Here is a 24,593-nt window from a genome sequence, read left to right on the forward strand (position 1 = left end):
TGTCAAGATGTCAGTTCTTCCCAACTTGATCTACAGATTTAACGCAGTCCCAGCAAGTTATTTTGTGGATCTCGACAAACTAATTTTAAAGCTTATGTGGAGAGGCAAAAGACCCAGAGTAACCAACACAATATTGAAGAAGAACAAAGTTGGAGGACTGACACTACCCAACTTCAAGACTTACTCTGAAGCTACAGTAATCAAGATAGTGTGGTATTGGTGAAAAAAGAGACAAATAGATCAATGGAACAGAATAGAGAGCTCAGAAATAGACCCACATAAATATAATCAACTGATCTTTGATGAAGGTGTAAAAGCAATACAATAGAGCAAAGATAGTCTTCGACAAATGGTGCTGGAACAACTGGACATCCATATGCAAAATAAAAATGAATGTCCACACAGACTTTACACCCTCCACAAAAACTAACACAAAATGGATTGCAGACCTAAATGTAAACTGCAAAACTATAAAACTCCTAAAATATAACATAGATAACAAAATCTAGATGGCCTTGGGTTGACAATGACTGGATTCGACACCAAAGGTATGATCCATGAAAGGAAGAATTGATAAGCTGGCCTTCATTAAAATTAAATGTTGTGCTCTACAAAAGACACTGTCAAGAGAATAAAAAAGACAAGCCACAGACTGGGAAAAACTAATTTCAAAAGACAAATCTGATCAGAACTGTTATCCAAAGAACACTTAAAATCCCACAATAAGAAAACGAACAACCCAATTAAAATATGGGCCAAAGACCTTAATAGACACCTCACCAAAGAAGATATTTGGATGGAAAATAAGTATATGAAAAGACACTCTGCATCATATGTTATCAGGAAAATGCAAATTAAAACAACAATAAGGTACCACAACACACCCATTAGAAGGGCCAAAGTCTGGAACACTGACCACACCAATATTGGTGAGGACAAGGAGGCCTAAGAACTCCCATTCACTGCTGGTGGGGATGCAAAATGGTACAGCCACTTTGGAAGATAGTTTGGCAGTTTCTTACCAGGCTAAGCATACTCTTACCATATGGCACAGCAATCATGTTCTTTGATATTTACCCACAGGAGTTGAAAACTTATGGTCACACAAAAACTTGTGCGTGGATGTTTACAGCAGCTTTCTTCATTGTTGCCCAAATTTGGAAGCCACCAAGATGTCCTTTAGGAAATGAATGGACAAACTGTGGTACATCCAGACAACAGAATATTATTCAGCACTAAAAAGAAATGAGCTATCAAGCTATGAAAAGACATGGAGGAAACTTGAATGCATATTGCTCGGTAAAAGAAGCCAATATAAAAATCCAACACCCTATGTGATTCTAACTACATGGCATTCTGAAAAAGTCAAAACTATGGAGACAATGAAAAGATCCGTAGTTGCCAGGGGTTGGGGTGGGAGGAGAGGGGGGAATGATAGGAGGCGGAGCACCGAGAATTTTTAGGGCCGTGAAAACACTGTCTGATACCGTAACGATGGATACATGTCATACATTTGTCCAAATCCACAAAATGTACACCCCCAAGAGTGAACTCTAAACTCTGGACTCTGGGAGATTATGACATGTCAATGTGGGTTCATCAGCTGTAACAACCGGAACACTCTGTTGGGGGCGTGTTGATAATGGGGGAGGCTGTGCATGAGTGGAGACAGGTGTCACATGGAAAAATCTCTGTAACTTCCTCTCAGTTTTGCTGTGACCCTAAAACTACTCTAAAAAGTAAAGTCAATAAACAAAAACCTTGCAGTAGCAGGAATAATGGTTGTAATCATAGTAGTAGCACCAGTGACACTCCGGCTACTGGTACTCATATCCTTTTCCTCATAGCCTCTGTTTCTTCCTCAACCAAAATCTTGACATTCCCAGGAAACACAGTGCTTTCTTTAATGCTTCCATGTTGTCTCACTTTTGTTCTCGCCACTTCGAATGCCTTCCCCTGCTACATCTGTACCCTACCTCCCCTAAAAATCTCCTCCTCATCCATATTCAAGTTTTAGATAAGGCTTCAACACCCATATGAAGCTGTCTTCAGCTCTCCCAGGTGGACTTTGGTATCTGTTCCTTCAGATTCCCACTGCCTCCTTCCTCAGACTGACACTCTAGCAGTGATCTCATTGTAGCATAATTGTTTGCAGGCCTGTCTCCTCTACATTCAGAGCAGTGCAGAGATCCAGCCCCTGTTCTTTGCTTTGAACGCATGCCTAGTACGGCATTAGGATGCAGTGGGAGCTCAGTAATCACTGATTGAATGATTGCATTAGAGATGTTGTCATATGAATAGAGAAGCACAGAAAGATGTACACAACTGGTGAAGGACAGAGTAATTTGTGTTCTAGAATGCTATCCATCATTTCGAGCCTGGCCTATGTTCTGCCACTTCCATGAAGTTTTTCCCAACACCATCAGGTGTCTTCTGTGCTATTGTTAGTAACATCCTGACTGACATTGGATTGTGCATTGTACTATAGCGTTCTTTAATTATTTCATTTCTGAAGCTTGTTTTCCCAACAAGACTGCAAGCTCCTTAAGGATCACCCTACATTTCATAGAATCTAGTATGCTGGTAGCTCTCCAGAAGAACAACGGGCATATGGGTGCTGCCTCCTTAGACAACAGAATGTTGACTGCCGTCATTTTGCCAGGCCAGTCCTAGATATCAGTACTGAAAGGATCAACTTGGAGTTTTGTGGCCACAAGAAAAAGCTGAGCCGTAAATGCCTACAGGCATACTGGGAATACATAAGCATAATGTTTTCCAATAACCACAATTAACAATCTTCTACATAGTTATTGTATTCATGTTAATTCTTTCTCCATAAAAACTCGGTTAAAAACCTTAGGCATGGCTGACGACTACTCTTTTATCCCTCACTTCTTTTCCTGCACCATTTATTTATCCCGTTGTCTGTCTGACACCATCCTTGCCTCTGGTCTGGTAGAAAGATCAGTGTTAAACCCTCTCTCTGTAGTTGCTGCCATGTGTGCACGTGCAGTCTTCATCCTACCTAAGTAGCTCACTGGGCTGTTGCCCTCTCAGAGAACTCCAGCCACTCCTGTTCCAAGTATTGGTGAAATATGAAGAGGTTTTGTAGGACACACTCTGAAGGACCTCCTATAAAAAATCAACACCAGGAATAGTCTCTCTCATTCTAAATGAGTGTGTATACTAGCTTTGCAACCCCTCCCATAACAATCCACCCCCCTCCCACCCCCACCCCCCCACACACACACATATACTGCCCAAGCTGGGATGGCGGTTTTATAGAGAGCTGGGGCTTGGGGTAGGAAGAAAATAACTTCCAGGTTGAGAACTACCTAGAAAAATTTCCCCTACTGACCTTGACTTTGTTACTTCCTGTGTTTCCTAACAAACTCTCCCTTACCCCCGTGATAACAGTCCAGGTTTTCTGTTTCCCCCTTCCATGCCCATTATATGAGGGCTAACCCAGCACAAGAGCAAGCACATGAGGGAACCACAAAGCCACATGTGTTGATGTGAACAGATGAGAAATTGTTCAGTCAACAGGTACTTTTAAATACCTGTGGGGGTTCCTCGTGTTTTCAGTTGGTATGATAGCTACAGAAGGACTCTATATAAAGTCTTTAGATTCATGGAACTAACATACTTTATTGAAAAGCTACTGGGACAGTCACTGCCCTTCATAATCTCAGAGGCTGATGGAGGAGAACCAAAGAGAGGAGAGCACAGGAATTACATAGGGAAGGGGGGAAAAAACTAATAAAGACCAACAGTAGATAGAAAATAGTTCATCACTTCTCTTTGGTCCTTCATAAGTGAGGGAACTACGTGAGGTTTGGTTGAGGAAGGCCTTCATGAAAGCTATGGAGTAGATAGTTTGTCGCCAACCCCTGTTAGTAAAGAAAGGTTTCATGGAAAAGGTGCTTTTGAAAATACAATCCTTGTCACAGGCAAGAAGAGCCTAAGGAGACATGATGACTAAATGTACTATGGGTCCTAGAACAGGAAAAGACATTAGGTAAAAAACTGAATAAATTATGGGCTATCGTTAACAATCACGTATCAACATTGATTCATAATTGTAAGAAACATACCATATTAATTGTGAGATGTTAGCACTACTAGGAAAACTGGGTTAGAGTATATGGGAACTCTCTGTGCTACTCCATTTTTCTGTAAGTCTAAAGCTATTATGGAAACTAAAGCCTATTCAAAAATAAAAAGCAGTCTCATAGCCTACAGATTACCCCTGGCATGGTGACAGGAAGGAGTCAGTTTGACAATGACCCTTTTTTCAAAGAAGTGACTTTGTTGTTGAATGCCGTGTCTGTGGCTAGATCATCAATTCCTATAGTGATGCTGAGTTCTTGCTTGCTTTCCCATGGTTGATTTTTGGCAGGCGACAGCAGCATTTGTGCACTGATTATAATTTTGAGATGTATTGTCAGTAACCAGGGTGTATAATGGATCTTCATCTCTAATTACTTTTCCCTCCACAGGTGTCTGGAAAGGGTCCAGATGGGAACGCGCACAACCTCCGCTTTGAGGGGATGGAGAGACAGTATGCATCCTTACCCAGGTAGGTCACTGAGGAGTCTCCCATCACCTGCTCACCCGCAAATAAAGTCTTTAGAGAAATCTACATGAGATAGGAATCCAGCTTTCAAATAGGGAATATGTTGTAATTTTGCCTTACTGCCGTCTGCTGCCACCATAGTGCCATCTTCACAACTGTGCTAATAATTGAAACACTTGTGGGTTATTTTTTAAGGGAAGAAAATAGTATATCATTGCAATTGAACATGTCAGCAGGAATATTGGATACTGAATGGAAATTCTAAGCCATTGCTATAGAAGTGGTATTGAACATCCTGCACCGAGCTTAGAGACAATAAAACAGTAAATCCTCTGTCCTAGGAGGTACCCAAGAGCAAGTGCACGACAACCTTAACCTTCAAGCTTCATGTGGGTGTGAAAAAGCAGGAGAGAAATGTGAACCTGGGAAGGGCTTCTTTCCTTCATTTAGAATCTGACCGTATTCTTTTGGAAATAAGCAAATATTTCTGAGAGGCACAGACACAGTAAGGGAAAGAAACAATTGCGTGGGAAAAGGTCGCTGGGTAATTCTGGCCTAACATGATCCACTTACGCTGTAACTGGACACCTCTGAAAATGAGATACAATTCTCAAAGGTTTGTGCTCTTATCTGTGAGATGAAGAATAATTTTAGTCTACTATCCCTAGTGCATGACAAAGTGGAAACCTTTCCAAGATTACATACAGTGCAGCTACTATGGGAGGTAAATGAGTTGAGTGTGAGAATTAGTGAGTTTAGGGGGACAAAAACAAAGAAAGGTTAATGCCAGCCAGAAAATGGGAATGTTACGAAATATCTCCTTCAAAAAAGGAGGGGAGGATCCTCAGTAGAGCTTCTTGATCATCAGAGCTGAGTTGTGGACGTGCTAACTCAGAGCTGGGGTTACCATTTTGTTGCATGTTGGTTACACTTCTGCATGTGAATTTACAAAGATTACATCCTGAATATTATAATAGGCATAGCCTAAGTGACCATCTGCTCTTATAAATAGTATGTTGATTTTCAAAAGTAATTAAATCTCCAATCTAGCAGAGAACCAGTTTTTAACACAGATTGGGCAGGATACTCAAAATACAATATTTTAAAAGCTTCTAGACCACTGTATTTTATTTACTGCTCGTTTTCTTTTTTTATATGTTGTTGTCTCATAGTTTCCTTCCATCCTTGATTTCCTTCCTCTCCTGGTTTTTCCCTGGCCTAGTATTTTGTTTTCATTTTGAAAAGATGGGAGTAGTCTCCAAAATTTGTTTTAAATATAAAATTTCTGGCTTTCAGTTGACGTGTATGGAAATTGCGGTTAAGGCAGATGGAAAATAGTATGTTCTTATGTGAGGGAAGAAAAAAAAAGAAAACTGGAAGTAGTTTAATGTCTTCCTGGCAAATCTGAGTTCAGACTGAGGAAATGGATTTTCTTTTTTTTTCTTTTTTTATTTTTCTTTTTTTTGACAAATCAACAGCACAGAAATAACATTTAAATTCTATAAATTTCAGTCATTCATTTATTCCCTGTATATCGATTGATTATCTACAGTATATCAGGCCCTAAGAATACGGAGATTGGAGACATAGTGCCAGGCCATTCTCGGGACCCTACCGTTTAGGACAGGAGGCAATAAATCACCTTTTGTGACAACAACACATGCTTCGATTAATCATTAGTAACAGGAAGTCCTCTGAATTGCCAACGCCTATTTATTTTTACTAATAAGCACTGAAATACTCATTCATGGCTGAATCTAAACAAGTCTATTTTAGGATTAAATATTGCGGGAGGATTTTTCTGACAAAGGCAATACATTTATGCTGTTTGTGGCTCTGGTGCTATCATCACAATGTATGAATTGATAAAATCCTGCCAGCCCCGAGAATATAACTGTAGCTGAATGGAAGCATCTTAGACAGAAAACAAATTTGACAAACAGTCCACTCACACACATACGCAAGGGTAGGAGTGATTAGCTGCACTTGTAAACAGATCTTTGTAGCTGCCGGGCAACTAAAGTAGCCATGATAGAGAATGAATAGAGTTCAGACAAATGCGTGGGACATCCCTGGCCCTGGTTTTTAAATGGGGGTGTATGGGGGGTCTCAAATTCAAGTTTCCATCTCAGTATCTAAAAGGAAGATGCAAAGCACCCTCAACAATGTGTTCCAATCCACGGAGGGCGGTGGCTCATATTTACCCAAAAAGCTGCTGTGTGCAGAGGCAGGGGACATACTGCTGGTTTCTGGGAAGGTACGCATACTCAGCTATGAATGCCCATGACCTTTACCCTTGTATTCTGGTCTTCCAGACCCTGGGGATTTTACTGTCCACTTAATTGAATCACACCAGCTCCACGGCTCTCTCCCTTTGCTGGGAGTGTTGGGAGAGCCCATCTTCGTCAGAGAAGCAGGAAACTTTAAAATATGTATGGAGTTAAATTTTTAACTAAAAACAGGAACAATTCTAGCTATAGGGAGTCAGTGGCCAGTCTTACAGGGGACATAATATGCTACTGATTTGGTGCCTGTGTTGTTTGTGGAGAACATCACAGGCGTTTTTAAGATACACTCAATAATGTTGATTTATATGCCAACTTTGGAGCCATTGACACAGAGAGAAGATGCTTCCCAGTGGGCATGGAGTTGGTGAGTAGCCCGGTCAAAGGGCACCCTGCTATGCTTTCATGGAACTCTGTCATCTTTAAAGTAGGCCCAGGCAGTCTGCTGCCAGGCTAAATGACACTTCACAAAATAAAGCCAGAGCCCTAGCCAGCCCAGCCCAGGAAAAAGACAATTCCTAGCACTTAGTAGTTATGAGGTTGCCTGAGGCTAAGGGCTAAGCGATGTTAAGTGTTACTGTTAAGCAATGTTAAATCTTCTGCCTCTGAAGAAAAATGGCTTTATTTCTTTTCTCCTGAGGGTGCTGTTTTGGAAAGCAGAGCATAGTTGTAATACAACCTCGTTAGCAAACACCAGGCTTCTACCAGGGCCAGTGTTTTACCATGCTGTCCAGGCCCGGATTTTCTTTGGTAGTAAACACAATGCAATCAGCATTCCCTTACCCTTGCCTGACACAAATTATTACTCACTCTGGGTGAGTAGGGAAAGGCTGTTTCCTAGGTTGCTATAATGTGCGAACATTGACGTATATGTATTCTTGCAAAGAGCTTCTTTTTCACTTCAGCCCTTTTCAATTCTCCCCAGCCCCATTCTGATTTCACAGGCTTCCTTGAGGTGGTCAGTCTCTTCGGCAGTGACCTCTCTACTCTCCCATCTCAAGCCTTCATCATTGCCACCTGGGCCATCCCCAGCCCCACGGGATCCCATTATCCATTCTCTGCAGATGGCTCTTCCGGGCTTGCGATCAAGTGTTGAGTCCTAAGGAGTGAGCAAAAAGGCTCCCCATCTCTTCTGTGGTCCTGCATATGTGGGCGGCAAAAGATTGCTGGAGAAACTCATAAAACGGCATTCGTTGGTTTCGCTACAAAATTCACATTATCCAGCCCCAGCTGGGCCCCTGCTGCTGTCCAGAACCTTTTCCTCATGCTGTCGACTCCCCTGACTATCCTACAGTGGCCGTTCCAACCTTTTTCTACTCCCGTTAAGTTCTGTGAAGATGATTAAGCTCCCCAAGTCCCATCTCTAGAGGTGACCTCACTTCCTTTTCTTTATGACCTTGAGACATTCAACATCAGCTCCTCACCTTCTGTTCCTTACAGTTCAGACTCTCTATGTCTTCATTAACGCACACTTCCTGAGGGGAGATGGTGAGGGCAGGACTTGTAGTCAGGCCATAATTACAGTCCCATCCATCACTTCTCACCTGTGTGACCTTGGACCGGTGATCTAACTGCTCCAGGCTCAGTTTTTTCACCTGCAAATCGGGGCTGATATTAGGGTTTCTGTATAGTGCTGGTATGAGTATTAAATACAGTAACACAGCAAAACCCTTAGTTAAGAGCCTGCCTGATATATTTTAAGCATTTTTTTAAAAATATTGTTAGCTGTTTTTAATTTTATCTCTGGGGAAGACATGTTCGTTTAGTGAGTCAAACCCATACAACAGAGCTCATTCTCACTGGTTTCTCCGGGACCCTGCACCATCAGCTACCCCTCTCTCTACTCCCATCTTTAAGCCCCTTGGCAATTGCTTTCCTCCCCCTGCCTACTACTGTAAATGCAGAGGCTCAGCCGCACAGTTTGCTGAGAACCCCACAGTGTGGAGAAGGGGAGAGCTAACAGGTGCATGGAGGTATGCTAGGAGTGTAATGGAAGCCGAAGGCTTAGCCCCCTCTGGGAAAGGACCAGTAGTCCAGATGGTCAAGGTGCCCTAGCAAGGACATAGCAAGCTGAGATGACCTGAATGATAAGCTGTGCTATGGACATGCTGGGAGACTCAGTGCTTATAGATGGGGGTTCATGTAAAGGATACAGGATGCTGACTTGGCTCTAGGCAAGAGCCAGGGCCCCTATCCAACAAGACTTAGGTTCAGGCCTAACATCTCCCCGATGGTGGAGACCATATCCAGTGTGAGTTAGCCAGGAAGGCTGAGCATGATACTCTTGCTCCCAGGACAGAGGTGGTATGGGAGCAGCACTCTACCTACTGGTGGGAGGAAATCCTGAGCTACTGTGAAGACGCTCCTATTGGCTCAGGACTTGGCAGTGCTGAGCAAGTAGCTATAAGGACTCACAGCCAAGCAGGGTTCAGGTGGCAGGAACCCCATGAACTTGACTCTAGTCCATCTGAGGAAACAAAGACCTTCCCTCTGTCTTCCTTCCTTCCTTCAATTCCCACGTTTCCTACTTTAGGAAAAAGAGGCCTATGGCTTTTGGCTCTGTTTCCATACCACCCACTGACACTAGCCTCTTGCTCCAGGCTTCTGGCCATACCACTGATACTTCCAGCTGATTCTGCCTCACACCCTTTTCTCTATGTAGATTCTCTCTGAGCAGCCGCCTCCGTTCTACAGACTCAGTTCTCCTCACTATGATGATGATTCCAAAATGAACCTGGCTACCCCTCCTATTGTGACCCCAGTTATAACTGCCTGCCTCTCACACAGCCATCCTTCTACCTCCAAGGGATCTCAGAGTCCCCAGTCAATACCCAGGCCCTCTGTCATCTTTCCTCAGGTATTCTTCCTTTTAACTTCAATAACATTTGTTTGGTGCCTTTCCAGTGCCTCTGAAAAACACCGTGAATTTGATCATGATTCTTTCTGTCCCTTTCCACTTCCACTGGATCATAAATCCCTTGAAATAAGGATATTGTTTTCTACCAATCATTTTTTTACACCCATCACCAGGACCTAACATAGGACCGTGGATATAGTAGGTTTTTAATACATTGGTATACAGATGAGAATAGATTTGTTTTTATGTAAGTTAGGGGAAAGAATTTCTCCCAAGCTTTGTTGACTATTTCAGGGTACTGTTTTCCAATATAAGCACTGATTTTTCATGAGACTGTCTCTTTTCCCTAGAATCAGTAAAAGTCCAAACTTGGCAATAGTTGTCTCCTATTGAGCACTTACCATGTGCCAGGCACTAAATGTTTTGCATTTATGACTTAATATTTACAGCAGCTCTAGGACTCAACAACCACCCTATTACTATCCCCATTTCATAGGCAAGGATACAGACATAGGGAGAGTAAGTAAAATTGCCCAAGTTCAATAGCTAGAAGTGGCAGAGCTGGGATTTGAACCTAAGCAGTCTGGCTGCAGGTTTGTACATTTAATTTCTGGGACTAAGGTTATTCAGCTCAGAGTCAGCTCCAAACTCTGCAATTGTCACACTCCCTTGTATTATTTACTCCCCGGTTTGTCTTTCTCACTAAACTGTAAGTGCTTTTGAGGACAGCGACTGTGTCTTATTCATCTTTGTATATGACACAGAACATTACTAATATACAGGTTAGGTAATGCCTTTCAACCGTCTCTATAATGCTGTCATAAAATCAATTCTGTTCCCGTTCCCTCGAGTCCTTCCTATGAAATATGAACAGTTTAATGCGTAATTGCTAGATGAACATTAACCAATATACTTTGCCTACCAAAAAGAGAATCCTGTTTTGTTAGAACACTCCTGAGAGTTGAAAAAGCAGTATCTGCAAATTGGTACTTTGGTTCTTTAAGATTAAGAGTAATATCTACCCAGAAGAACAAAAAATGATGATAAATTTGCTGGTGGAAAGCTTCATGAGCACTCCCGGAGAGAGAGGCTCTCTTTCCCGACACTGATGTGAGACAAAGGCTGGCTCAGGCTGTGTGTTGTAGCTTCCAGTCCTGCTGTCGCTCTAACCCATATTACATAAGTTTCTTGAACGGGGAAAAAATACATCTCTCTGAACCTCTCGAGCAGCTTTAATTTGGCTGTAATAAGAAGCAACATACTAGAACTGAGTTCGGGTAGAAAGAGCAACTTCAGAAGGAGCGAACAGCTTATGCTGGCTGCGTGGGAACCCAAAATAAACTTGCTTTCCAAGTGTGTTCCCAGTGTTTTGGTATTGCTTAGGATTGTGTTCAGATCAGAAGAACACACCATAAGAATACACTTCTGCTCTAACATTTCAGTTGGTCCATTTTGTCCGTTCCAGCCTTCTCTTCTACATATGCTTTTGCCCATCCCCACGAAGACTTCAATCCCAAGTGCATGGCTAACTTCGAAGCTTGCAACATGCTGGGCACCTACTACATTATATTATCCCCCAGAGCATTTTGGGTGTCTTCTGCATTCTTCATTGTTGTTTATCTCGCTGCTCAGAGACAGTCACCCTCTCTGATTCCTCTTGTTCTCTTCTCCATTTGGCTTCTGCTCTGCTCACAGCTACTGAATTTTCCATTGCCAGCCTTGTATTGTTTTATGGCACTTGCTAAGCAGGTGGTAGTGACATTTGAGTTCTGGAAAAATTTCCACCAACGCTACAGTCCTGGTCTTTGCTGAAACTAATCTGGATAGTGATGAAATGAGTTCAATGAAAACCTGAGCAATTAGCACATTAGGTGTATAGTGTGTGAACACGTGTCTGGTGTGTGTGTGGGTGTTTGACCATCTGGGTGTGTATGACTTGACAAAGTCTCCACACTGCATAATTGAGTACTTCTCTCTGCCACAAGGCCAGTGTCTCGAATAAGATGCTTCATGAGATTCCATGTACTGCTCGCTGCCGTCATGGCAGCCAGTAGTAGAATGTTCAACGGGGTTGGAGGTCATTTCAGCTAGATAAGTAGTCTTTGTCCACAAGTCTTTAGACAGGGCCTGGGCCTGTCACACTTCATCTAGATGCAGCGAATCACGGCCAGTCTCTCCAACACCATCCTGGTGGCACAACTTTATCTGAACCGGCCTTTTTTGCCATGTAAAGCCACCTTTCAGTGCTTGTGGCTGTGGTGCTGCTCAGACATTGCAAGAATACTCAGATGAGCTTGTCTAGATTGTATCTTCTGCATATCCGCATTTGACAGTTTAATGCCTTTTGAAAATCAATGAAGCTCTTTCCCCCCCCACCAGATTCAACTTCTCAGCCTTTCTCCTCAGGCTCCTATATTGGAAATCTAGTCTCTACTTCCCCTGCCCCGTAGAGTCGGCTGCCTGTTTGACTGGCCTCTCTGACACCACCTCACTCTTAATGCAGAGGACAAAATGATGAATTAGCAGCGATTTAATTCTTTGTGAGATTAAGATGTCTCTACTGTCAACTCAAACTTCCTGAAAAATGCAAAAAGCCCTAGCATGTAACACCACCTTAAGATGCCAAACAGCTGAGATCAGGGGGTTAATGCTACTGCCATATCATTTTTATGTCACTTAGTTCCTCTGATAAAAGTCCATTTTAATAAAACTTTTTATCATTTCCTCATAGCCAATATATCCTTGATGCCAGTTAGAATATTTGATATTAATTATTCAATCGAAGGCCTCCATTATGAGTTTGGTTAGAATATTAGTGATTTAAACACGTTAAGGCCCATTACAGTACTGAGGTCCCCAAAGAAACTCTAACTGAATCATGATGGGCCACATATATTAAATTCTATCAATTTTTACTCTTTTCCATAGAAAATTCTGAACTAGTATATGTTTGTTTGTTAAATACTCTTTTTAGAGGAAGAGTATGCATCTGTATTTCAACAGCGCCAAGTCTGCTATTACCTTGAACTTGAAACATGTTGAACTTGGTAAGCTAACTTCCGTGTTTCCCCTGAACATACTTAAAGAGCTTTAGCATTTATTTCCCACTTCTCCAGCCAAAAGAAAAGGTTACTTTGTGCCTAGGCAACTGCTCAATTTTGAGTGTTGTTCTATCTCTAATTTCTCATATTTGATTTTTCTTTATGTTTTCCTATTTTATTGTCATTTCACCACCTCCCTCCAAAAGCTCAAGCACCAGGATTATTGTGGTGAGGTTCTTGACCATGCTGAACTGTTTTGCATGATGTAACCCTTACTATACATCCGCTTCCCTCTGTCTACTACATCTCTCCAGCTATTTGCTACTGTCCCTTGGCCCAAGTTCCTGGTTTCCTGTACACAGGTTTTGTCCTGGTATCATCCTCCTGCAGTCATAGAAACTTTGACTCAACCAAGTGTATTAATTTATTATAATGCCTGGTTTGTATGTGTCTGTAAGGCCTGTGCTCCAGGATTATTCAAAATGACATTACATCGCTAAAACATGCAGGCATCTTGAATGAAAAGTGTCTCCCCAAATGCATGGACACATGATATTATTCAACAAAAATAATTAAGAGGAAAATCGCTAGGTTTAGTTTCCGTTTTTATGTACCAAAATCTGCATGTAGATTTTTTCAAAGATGTGACGTTTACTCCTAAACTAGCCAAGTATATTTGAAAAGAAAATCACACTACGAATTAATAAGCCAAAGGAAGTAAGAGAAGTATTGTAAATGTATTGAGTACCTACCAGGGGCTAAGTATTTTACATGCATCACCTCATTTTATCCTCACCACCCAGCCAGGCAGTAGTCATTATGATGCTCGTTGTGTAAAAGAAAAAAAATCCATCCTCGAAGTGGCAAAATCAGAGTCAGAATTCAAACTTAGTTCTCTCTGGTTTCCAAGATATTTTTACTTCACTGTGCCATACCACCAACACTGACAGGTTAGGGAGAAGTTGTTGGAAGACATCAACTTTTTTCTTGAGTAATGTGAGTTCCTGGGAAGAAAGATATCTTAGACCACATTAAAAACACATCCATGTTCATTGTTTTTTAGGCCTCTAAAGAATATGGAAAATGTTGAAACCTGCTGGTGGTGAAAAAGGAATAAAATACAACGAGACAAATAGTAGGGAATTTATGGGGGGGAAAAAAAAACTTTTGAAGCATGCCATTTTATTCCTATATCGCTATGTTGTTCCCCCTAAGTAAAAACAAGATGGCCACATTTTCCTTACAACAATTATTCTGTTCCTATTGGAGGAATAAATTAAGATGTAAATGGCTCTGCCTAGGGCTGCACAGACACAACAGCTACTTAGCTCAAGTGCATGGACCAGGTTCCCAGCCCCCAGATTGCCCTCTGCACTGCCCTTCCACAGAAACACCTGTGAAGGGATATGGTAGGGGCAGGGAGGGTTTGGCAGGAGGAACCAACACTTGTTGAATATTTATTGTGCTCTAAGAACTCTGGTGGGTACTTTAAATATATCACCTTATTTATTTCTAGTAACAATTCTGAAATCAATATTATCCCTATTTTATGGATGAAGAAACTGAGGCTCAAATGCAAATGGTATGGCCAATATTGCACACAGAATAAGTGACAGGTTTTGAATTCAGTCTGCTCTTTCTACCTCTGAATCCTCCAGAATCTCCATGAATCAAGACTTGTGCAAAGCTGGCTATAAATAGGTAGGAGAGAAGCAGTCAATGACCATCCTATACCAATGCAGCCCTCGCGGTATTGACCCTCTCACCCCCTCCCCACCCAAATCACTGCAATATATAATGGCAGGAAATTAAAATGGAAAAACCCCTCATAAGCATTCAAATTTACTAAGAACAGCAACCATGAGCCGCAGAGCTCCCCTTAGCATGTATAAACACCCGCTTCCTTCCAGCTGAAATATCTTTTAAACAGTGCTCTTTTTCAAAGACTGCCTTTTTGTTATGCTAGTGTTTTAAAAATATATACCAGTTGGTTCCACTTCAGCAATTTTCATAGCCAGGAAAGTATTGTTGCTTCTTTCAAGGTATAGTCCTGACAAATCCTCAGGGGACATGGCTGAGATGTAAATGCCAGATAACTGTGGCGGGATGGCTTCTATTGACTGTCGCTTCAAGTCCAGAGAATAGAGCTTTGGCAGTCAATTACCATGGAGGTGCCACAGAGCCCATCTGTGCCCTGGATTTCATGTGACATGGGCCCCATGACCTCAGTCATTGTGCCAGGAAGCACCTTGGTCCAGCTCCATTATTTCTAGCAAAGGCAAACATTTGTGGTACAAATTTGGGATGGGTTGGTACAAAAAAGAACAGCATCCAGAGTATGTTCTTGCTTATATTCCAAGTGTTCAATTAAGCCTAGATAAAAGTGGTTGGGGCTTGTCCCAATAAAGGTTTGGTCCCACTCGACAATCAGCAACACTGACCCTTATGGTTGAACATGGAATGAAATGTTCAAGTAGGCAGGAACCTGGCAATTCTCACTGGCCACTCTCCACCAACAATAAGCTCTGGGGCATCATTAGTAGCCTTTAAACTTGGCCATTGCTTGAAAGTGAAGACAGGGTGGTGACTGCTCAAATAAGGTTTCTGCCCACTAATTACTTGCATGTAGCTGAAGCAAATGCAGACCCATTTCCAGAAATGATAGTGTCTGACGGCCTGGTTTTTGCAGGGTACTGGAAAGAGCTGTAATTGTAGCAGCAACGGCTTAAGATGGAAAATAAGCACGTTGAGCTATTTTGAGAAGGAGTTTGCCACAGTGGAGTTTTTCTTCTGGAAAAAGCCCTATAAAACCAGGATTGGAATTTGTGCTTGGTCACTTTCTATGTTGGTGCCTTTAACAATTTATGCCAAGTGGTCTAGGCTGTGCAGTACCCTCATACAGCTTTCTCCAACATCAAAATTGGGTCCATACATAACACAGAGTTTCTAGCCAATGTTTTATATGAGTAATTTCCAGATGCACTGCATGTAATGTCGCCAAGATGGTGTGATGACTGCCTTCTGTGGGTTGGTTATGGACAAGTCACTTATGTTACTACTTTGTCAACAGCTTGAATTCTTCAGTTTGTCCCTCTTCTGGTCACTCCTTCCATATCTGATTTTTTAAAAACACAGATCAGTCCTGAATGGTGCAGAGTAAACCGTGCAACTTCATTTGCCTAAACAGATGAGCTAGAAAAGTCATCTCCCCTCACTTCTTCCTTTACTCAACAACTACTTACTGACCACCTCCCAAGTGCAAAGCACTCTGTAGGCCTTGAGGATGCACTAAGAAGCCCACAAGACACAGTCCCTGTACTATCGGCTGGTGGAGGACATAGTAGTTGTACGATCACAAAGTAAACATAAAATTGCAACTCTGCCTGTTATGAAACAGAAGAAAGAAAACAGAATGGAAAATTGGAACAGTTCAAAGGAGGGAGGGAGACTGGCACTATGATCTAAAGGAGGTTAGAGAGAAGAAATAAAGCGTATTCCAAGTAGAGAGAATATCATATGCAGAGACCCTATGGGGGACAGAACATGGTGAACAGAGAGACTGAAATCAAAAGGCTGTGTGGCTGGAACAGAGTCCCTGAGGGTAGAGTAGGAGAGGGCAGACCATGAGTGGTTAAGTTAAGGATGTTTGTATTTATTCAAACACTAATTGGAAACCATTTAAGGGTTTTAAGCAGGAGAATAATGTGGTCAGATTTATGTTTCAATTTTTTTTTCCTAGCAGCAGAGTGGAGAATAGATTGTGGGGAGGCTAGAGTGGATGCACCCCAGTTCAGAAATTGTTACTGTAGATCAGTCAAGAGACATTGGTAGTGTATACAAGGGTGGTAGTAGTGATAGTGGAGATTGAGAAAGATGATGGAAAACACCGACAGAACTAGATGATGGATTGCATGCAGAAGTATGAGGGTAAATGAAACCAGGTGTCAACAATGAATACACACATGATGGCATGGGTGGTGGTTCCATCCCCCAAGAGAGGAAATGCTGAGAGAGGACTAGGTTTGGAGGGAAGATCATGAGTCTGGGTTGGGCCTCGCTAGATTTGAGGTGCCTTTCATTCTTCCAGAAGGAGACCCTGAAATGTGCAGTAGAGATGTCTTAACATGGATAGGAACTGCAGTGGCTGGGCCAGGATGTTAGACAAACACGTATTCATGGACACTGAACAGAAGACCCCAGGGCACATCAGGGTGATCATGTAATAAACCACAGAGTCTCATACTCAGAAAGTACAAAAAGAGACAGACGATCAGTGCCAATTGCACAGGCCTGGCTGCCAGTCTGTGGTTGTAGCATGTCTTCACTGCTGATACGGAGAGCAAAGTCTTATCTATCACAGTCTGTGTAATTTCATCCTGGAAGTTATATTTTTCTTAACAGAGGCAGAATTGGTGCCTTAATGCCATCTGGCATTCTGTGACTAAACACAGCTCTGATCCCATAAGCGTAAGCATGAGGGTAAGAAGAAACAGTGGAAATTGTTTTGGTAACTGTGCTGTGCTTATAAAGCAGAATAGAATATCCTTGTTCTTCAGAAACATGCACCGAAATACTTAGGGGCAAAGAGGCACAAGTCTGCAATTTATTCTCAGATGATTCAGGAAATAATAATACAGATATATATGAGTAATAATATGTATGTGTGTGCATGTTGCATATGGAGACAGAGAGGTGGGTGAAGGGAAGAGAATGGAAAAAAGGACAATGAATGATAAAATAAATGGGACAAAGGATAAAGGGTTATAGGGAATTCCTTGTACCATCGTGGCAAAAGCAATAACAATAGCAAGGAGCAGTGGAAGTTCTCATCATTTTCTAGCACAAACTCAAAAGGAAAAAATGTCCTCATTCTGGAGTCTTCAGGCTGGGTTTGCCCCAACAGTGGACCCTGAGACAAAGATTTTAGAGCACCTGGTTTTATTTGGGTAGCAATCAAAGGAAGCATAGGAAGGGAAGAGGGGAAGGGCAGGGAAGAAGGCTGGCACAGAGTGCCTTGGTGAGCAGGTTACTGCTGCAGGAGTGGGGATCAACCAGTCCTGCCAGGGCCCGCAGTAGCAGGGATGCACTCACATCTTGCCCCAGCTCAGAGGCAAGGACTGTATCTCAATTCCTATTCACTGTTGGCTAAGAGTTGCTCCTGCAGGAGCCAACTCCCCAGTACTTGTGCCTGAGAGGAAGCCTCAAGCCAAGCAGCACAAGTACTTGAGTAAGCCCTGTAGTGGACAGGAAGCTGAGGAGGTGGGGGTGGGCATGTAGCACAGATACAACTAGTGAGTAGCACATCCCAGGGGCAAAGTGGATCAGTCCTGGTTGTCGGTTGGGGGAGAAAAATAAATAATGATTAAGTAGCCCCAGACAGTCATGAGGCCTTCATTTTATTTTTGAACTAAGTGTTATGTGAATTGGTGATGTCTTACGTGGAACACAGAGAACAACTACTATAACATTGACGTAGGAGCCCAAGAACGTAACCCCAGAAAAAGGTATTTCTGGTTTCCCTTTGTTTCCCTCAAATATACAGTTCATCAAAATGATGTAAAGTTTTTGACAAGTTCATTTTCTGTCGAGCCCATGCTCACGACATCACTGAAATATAGCAACACCTCTGGCAATCCCTGGGATTATGGAGAGCCTCAGGAAAATGAAAACTGAGTACTAGGGTACCTAACTCATGCGTGCAATGAATGATGGTACTTTGAGTGTCTGCAGGGACTTGACTTATGATCACGCTATAAATGCATACCAGGTCAAGTTGTGCATGGATTTCAACATGCCACCTTTGCTCAAATTAAGAAGAGCAGGAACTTGGCCAAATGCACAGACTGGTCTATAACCCAGGTCATGTTGCACCTGTCTCCACAATCTCACCTTAGCCTTAGACTTTATGCTAAGATACCAGTGTCATATCTAAGAAACCTGTAAAACTAGATCAATCATATCCAGTTCAATTAGGGTGCTTATGCTCATAGTCCTGAGAACAGAAAGTACATGTTATAAGCTATGTAGACAATAGGACTTATTCCTAACATGAAATTACTAAGTCAAAGAGTGTGAATATTTTTAAAGTTCTGGATATATATTACCAGACTGACCTCTAAAATGGCTGTACTAATTTATACCCTCACCAGCAGAGAATATAAAATAAGTTTTGAAACTTGTGTCAATTTAATAGATTAAAAAATAACTGTGGTCATAAACTATTTAATTTGTAATTAGTTTACTCTTAGTAAGGTTGAATTTTTCTCATGTTTATTGGAATCTTTTTTCAGTCTGTTGTAGTTTATCCTGTTATAGATTATCTGTTTCCTTTTTTTTAAGTTCTTGATAATATTTTTAATTTTATTGGGGAATATTGGGGAACAGTGTGTTTCTCCAGGGCCCAGCAGCTCCAAGTCGTTGTCCTTCAATGTAGTTACAGAGGGCGCAGCTCAGCTCCAAGTCCAGTCACCATTTTCAATCTTTAGTTGCAGGGGGCACAGCCCACCATCCCATGCGGGAATCCAACTGGCAACCTTGTTGTTCAGAGCTCGCGCTCTAACCAACTGAGCCATTCAGCCGCCCCTCCGACAGCCCAGCAGCAGTTTGTTGTCTTCAATCTAGTTGTGGAGGGCGCCAGCTCACTGACTCCAGGGAATTGAACCGGCAACCCTGTTGTTCAGAGCTCACGCTCTAACCAACTGAGCCATCTGGCTGCCCTTTTGCATACTATTTTTGTTTATCTTTTTCTTCTTGATTTACTACAGCACTTAATAGAGTATTAAGGACATTACTAACACTTTGTCATATGTTGATATTATTTTAATTTAACTTTAAGTTATATTTATGGTAAATAGGAATTTATAATTTTTGGAAGTTTAATCTTTAATCTTTTTATTTATGACTATTCTTTTGCTTTTATATGCAAAAAGTTGTTCTCCCATCATGAGACCAGATAGTTGACCATATTTTCTTCTAGTTATTTATTATCTTACTTATTTTTCATTTATTGTACTGCAGGAAATCTTTGAACACACATGTCATCATAAGCAGTAGTGTACTTTCATAACATAGTTGCAAGCAGTAGCCACTGTGATATGATCGTAATCATAAAATATACAGGGTAGTTTAGACATGTGTGTTAAATGGCTTGGTACAAACGTTGTGGAAGATATCTGTGCAGCTTATTGACACACATCAATGAGAGTCAATATATGTCTTGCTCTCATGGCAATTAGACCCTGTGGCAGGATGTGTGAGTGTCCTGAACTATTCTATTCTGGACCCTCAGAATGTGATACAACACCAGGTCTTCAGTGTCCTGGAAGTAATCAGAATCACCGGAAGGGGCTTCCTTCTTAGGGTGGTACCTCCTCTTACACAATATGCACTCCTGTCCTTCACCCTCTGCCAGGTGTTATGACCATTGGCAGCGAGAGCCCTGTGCACCTGTTGACCTGACATGTATGCCTCCTGGAACCTGCATCCCTGCGTCCCTCAGACCTGCTTGACGTGAGCTCTAAGTGTGCTCCTCAAAACCAGGACATCATTGGAAGTTGCTCTTCTAGTTTCTATGACAAAGAGATGCAGTTTTCCTGGAGGGAGACTTACCTTGAGATAGATGTGTCCATTTGGCGACCGTGTTTCCCCGAAAATAAGACCTAGCTGGACCATCAGCTCTAATGCATCTTTTAGAGCAAAAATTAATATATTTTAATATATAAAACATAAGACTGGGTGTTATAGAATATTATATTATACCCGGTCTCATATTAAAATAAGACTGGTTCTTATATTAATTTTTGCTCCAAAAGACGCATTAGAGCTGATGGTCTGGCTAGGTCTTATTTTCGGGGAAACACGGTAACCCCAGAGGAACCATGAGAGGAGGGGGTTCCTAATCTGAGGTCCTTATCTGGCATATGTAAATTGTCCACTGATTGGTTTTAGCGAATCCTCAAAATCTCCGAAATTACATGGCCAGTTTTCTGTGGATAATATTTTGTACCTATTTCTGAGGAAAGAAGTGAGTGAGAGAGTTTTGTGACTCAGTAAGGTTTACTGAATTAAAGGGATTTGCTGTAAACTGTTTTAAAGGCATCGTTCTTAAAAATCCTCACATCATGGTTTCTACGTGGCTAGCAATTTTTTTTTTTTCAATAAAACGATAATGCCTTCCCAGAGAAGATTTCATTTGTAAAATTTATAAGAACAAAATACCCCAAAACTCACTGTATTGGAAGTATCTTCAATGCCAGAGTAAATGTAATAGTTTTAGCAAGAAATTTTATTGGGGCCTACTTTTCAGGCCCACACAGCATAGTGTGCCTATGTACTTCTATTCCACACCCTGCCTTTTTGTCCCCTTTTAGAGAGAACCAAACCTTCCTGGCATATAAATCCCAGAAAGCAGGTTGGATGGCGTCAGACTCTTGACTCTTGTTCCCTCATTCCCCTCCCCTCATCACACCCACCAGCACCGTGAAATACGGGGCCTGCTTACGAGTCAGAGGCCACATTTGTGTGTTCACCAGTGCTACCTTGAGGAAGGATTTATACATTCTTCTATCTTCCCAGCATTTGGGAAATAACATTCTGTTCTCATCCCGGAAAGTCGAGAGGGAGAGGAAGCACTCAGGAGGAGTAGGCAGCAACCTTCTTTGGAACAAAAAGTCCTCTGTCGATCCCACTTTAAATTATAGCAGCACAAAACCACAGGAATCACAAAGAAAGTAAAATGTTAACATTAAACCATAGTCACCCCTGCCATATATAATTTACATACATAATCCATTTAATGTATGACAATATGATGATATAGTTGTTCGTGTGCCGCTGGCAACAGTTTATAGTTAGAGAGAATAGCGACATTAGCTGCTGGTAGATAGCAAATGTGTTTTACTCATTCTTGTTCTTAAAAGCCAAATGTCCTCAAATAAAATACTGATCAACGGCTAAAATTTAAAGGCCGCTATATCTTTGTCTCATAATATGGATTTGTGGCTTCATCTAGCCTTTTCTTGACCTTTTTGCCTAATGGCAGGATATTAATAAGAGAAAGATGGTTGCATAAAACATCCTCTGCATGTGAATGTTTTTTTTTTACGTACGAGTAATTTCAGGTGGCTAAAGATGGAATGAGCTAACCTGAAACTAACAAGCTGCTCACAGTCTCAGCCAAATTAGGCCAAATGCTGAAAGGCATTCCTTAAGAAGTCAGGAGGGCCAGAGGTCAAGCCATCAGGCCACGGAGTGCAGCTGTCAGACCCCCCTTTTGTAGTCTCCAAGGAAGCAACCAAAGAAAATTCAGCAAAGAAAATATCTCAAAGAATCAACAGGGAGAGTAAAGCAAAAATAACCAGACATCCCAGAAGACTCTATTGGTATTATGAAGAAAGCTAGCATAGGACTAACAGGGTTTGGATTTTATCAACCTTACTAATAAAAGTCACTTGGCTCTTCATTGAGAAGCGCAGTTGGTACAATATGGAAAGGTTTTAAAGACCATTAATTTCTTGAAATGAAACAGCTGGCCTTATTGGCGATTAAATAATGAGCCAGATTCTCCCCAGTGCCTAAGTCACTCTCTAGTAGCAAATTAGTCATTTAAGGAAGCACATTAACTCTTTAAGAAGATTAGAGTTCGATTTAGTGTACTTTATGTGTAGGAGGATAGTTATAGGGAATCTGGCTGAAGCTGAACAAGAAAAAGATGGAGATAAGGTGGAATCCGGTGGAAGAAAGGAAACCTATGTTTTGTGTTAATGTGACAGCTGAGATGAGCACAGGAAATTTGAGGAGTTGTTGAGGCACATTTAATCTAGTGTGCTATAGTTGGATGAGATCACGATGGTAGAGCGAGTTGACACTTCATTGAGTGATTATTCATTCATTCACTCATTTGGGAAACTTTATTTGGATAGTACTGTGTAGCTGGCACTGAACTAGGCATTGAGAAAATATTCTTCAGTGAGACACAGTCTTTGCCTCCTGGGCTTTACAGTCTAGTCTCTGGTGGCTTGGGTAAGGAGTGGAAGAGAGACAAATAGAGATTGCAGTACAGTATGTTAAGTGCTAAAATTTTATGTGTACTCATTGAATTTGAGATGAGGAAGTGACAAGACCTGTAGTCATGAAACACTGGGAACAGCAGGCTAAGAAGTTTGACTCTTCTCAGAAGCCCCCAGGATATTGAAGGCTTTTAAACACGGGAATGGCTTGATCAGATTTGCATTTAGAAAAAACCCCTTGGAGAATAAATTGGAGGGACAAGACTGGAATCAGGAAAGACAGTGTGCAGCTATTGATATAATCCCTGTGAAAAATGCTGAAGGTCCGAGATGAGGCTGTAACAGAGGGGGATGCCAGGAAGAGAAGAAAGGCATGTACTGTGAAGAAGGTGAATTGACTTCATGGCTGATTAGATGTGGGGTCATTGAAGCAAAGGGTGGTGACGCAGAAAACTCGAGTCCAGGTCTTGGGCAACTGGGTGGATGGAGGTGCCATTCTCCTCGGTAGGTGATGAAGGAGGGGATGCAAGGTTTGGGGGAAAGGAAATGTGGTGACAATTCTGGACCTGAGAAGGATGAGGAGACGGCACATAGAGAACTAGTAGTCGTCCACATAAATCACCTAATGGGAGTTGAAAAGTATATGCCGAAAGAAAACTGAGATTTATAAAGCCGCATAATTCCACTAGTATAAATCGAATCCCTGAACAGTATTTTGTTTTGCTTGGTTTTTCTGCCAGAGGAAGGGATTTCAAAGATACAGATGTCTCAGAAGATTCAGAGGCTATATTATTGTTCACTGTTAAGAGTATTCAGGCGATGGGAAAGTAACAAATAGGAAATAATGATCTGTAGAAAAGCCACCTTTAAAAAAAAAACCCAGCAAATCAATAGTTAATAAAATATCAATATGAATATCAGGAAATTTATACTCTGTAAGTTGAAAATTGCACAGGTTGCAGACTAGGCAAATTAACAGTTCTTTCTCTGTCAGCATTTAAAATCTACACTATGGTTTCTTTCTATAGTATGGGGTGAAATGTGCCAACAAATTGGCCTAGATGATGTAAGTATCTGAAAATATGGAAGAAATTATATATTAGGGGGGAAAGGAGAAATTCTTATATATTAAAAGGTGTTGACAACCTCACCACAGAATAGCAAAAATGTCCTTAAAGATAAAACACTTATTATCTCAGAATTTCAGAAACCACAGTTACAGTGTTATACACTATATGTACAAAAGTCATTTTTCGAAAGAAAATTGACATCAAAGTTTACTAAACCAATAACCCTTGTGGCAACTTCATGATGAGAACCACATTCTTTAGGAATGTGAAAAGCATAAAATTAGAAGGGTGGAGAGTTCATGGATTTCCTAGAGAATTTAGCAAAGGCAGACAACAAACAGGACTGAGCGTGTCATTCAATGTTTTCTGCAAGTCAAGGTATCCTTCTGGTGCCAATTGTATCATGGTTCCAGGAAGAGAGGTTCCTGGGTAGATGGCCATGAACTATCCCAATCAAAGTTCCACGTGAGCTTTGTTTTTCATTCTATTCACCTGCTCCACCTATAGTAGACAATTGTTCCTCTACAATAATTCCAAAAAGATCTATTCCAACAGTGTTTGTTTGTGTCACCTGTTCTTCTCAGAGATCTCCTCTAGTCATTCCTGGCAGTGAAGACTCCCATTTTCTAGCATACAAGGTCTGTCAATTAAGTTCACAAACTCGTCCTAGAAAAAGTGCTATATACCCCATTGCTGAATATCACTATGGTCACCTTTGAAGTACTCCCCTTGGGAAGCTATGCACCGACGCCAGCAC

At 41.5% G+C, this 24,593-nt stretch overlaps 1 protein-coding gene across 2 annotated transcripts in view; it reads left to right on the forward strand.

The window, feature by feature from the left end:
- The window catches only part of PARD3B (par-3 family cell polarity regulator beta), a 946,787-nt gene that overhangs the window by 890,780 nt on the left and 31,414 nt on the right, over nucleotides 1-24,593 (forward strand). For both annotated transcript variants that reach the window (XM_019726886.2, XM_074340795.1), the window contains one exon: nucleotides 4,500-4,579. In XM_019726886.2, coding sequence (XP_019582445.2) covers nucleotides 4,500-4,579 — 80 coding nt within the window. The remainder of the gene's footprint in view (nucleotides 1-4,499; nucleotides 4,580-24,593) is intronic.

Source organism: Rhinolophus sinicus, linkage group LG01, assembly GCF_036562045.2.
Source record: "Rhinolophus sinicus isolate RSC01 linkage group LG01, ASM3656204v1, whole genome shotgun sequence".
NCBI classification, from domain to species: domain Eukaryota; kingdom Metazoa; phylum Chordata; class Mammalia; order Chiroptera; family Rhinolophidae; genus Rhinolophus; species Rhinolophus sinicus.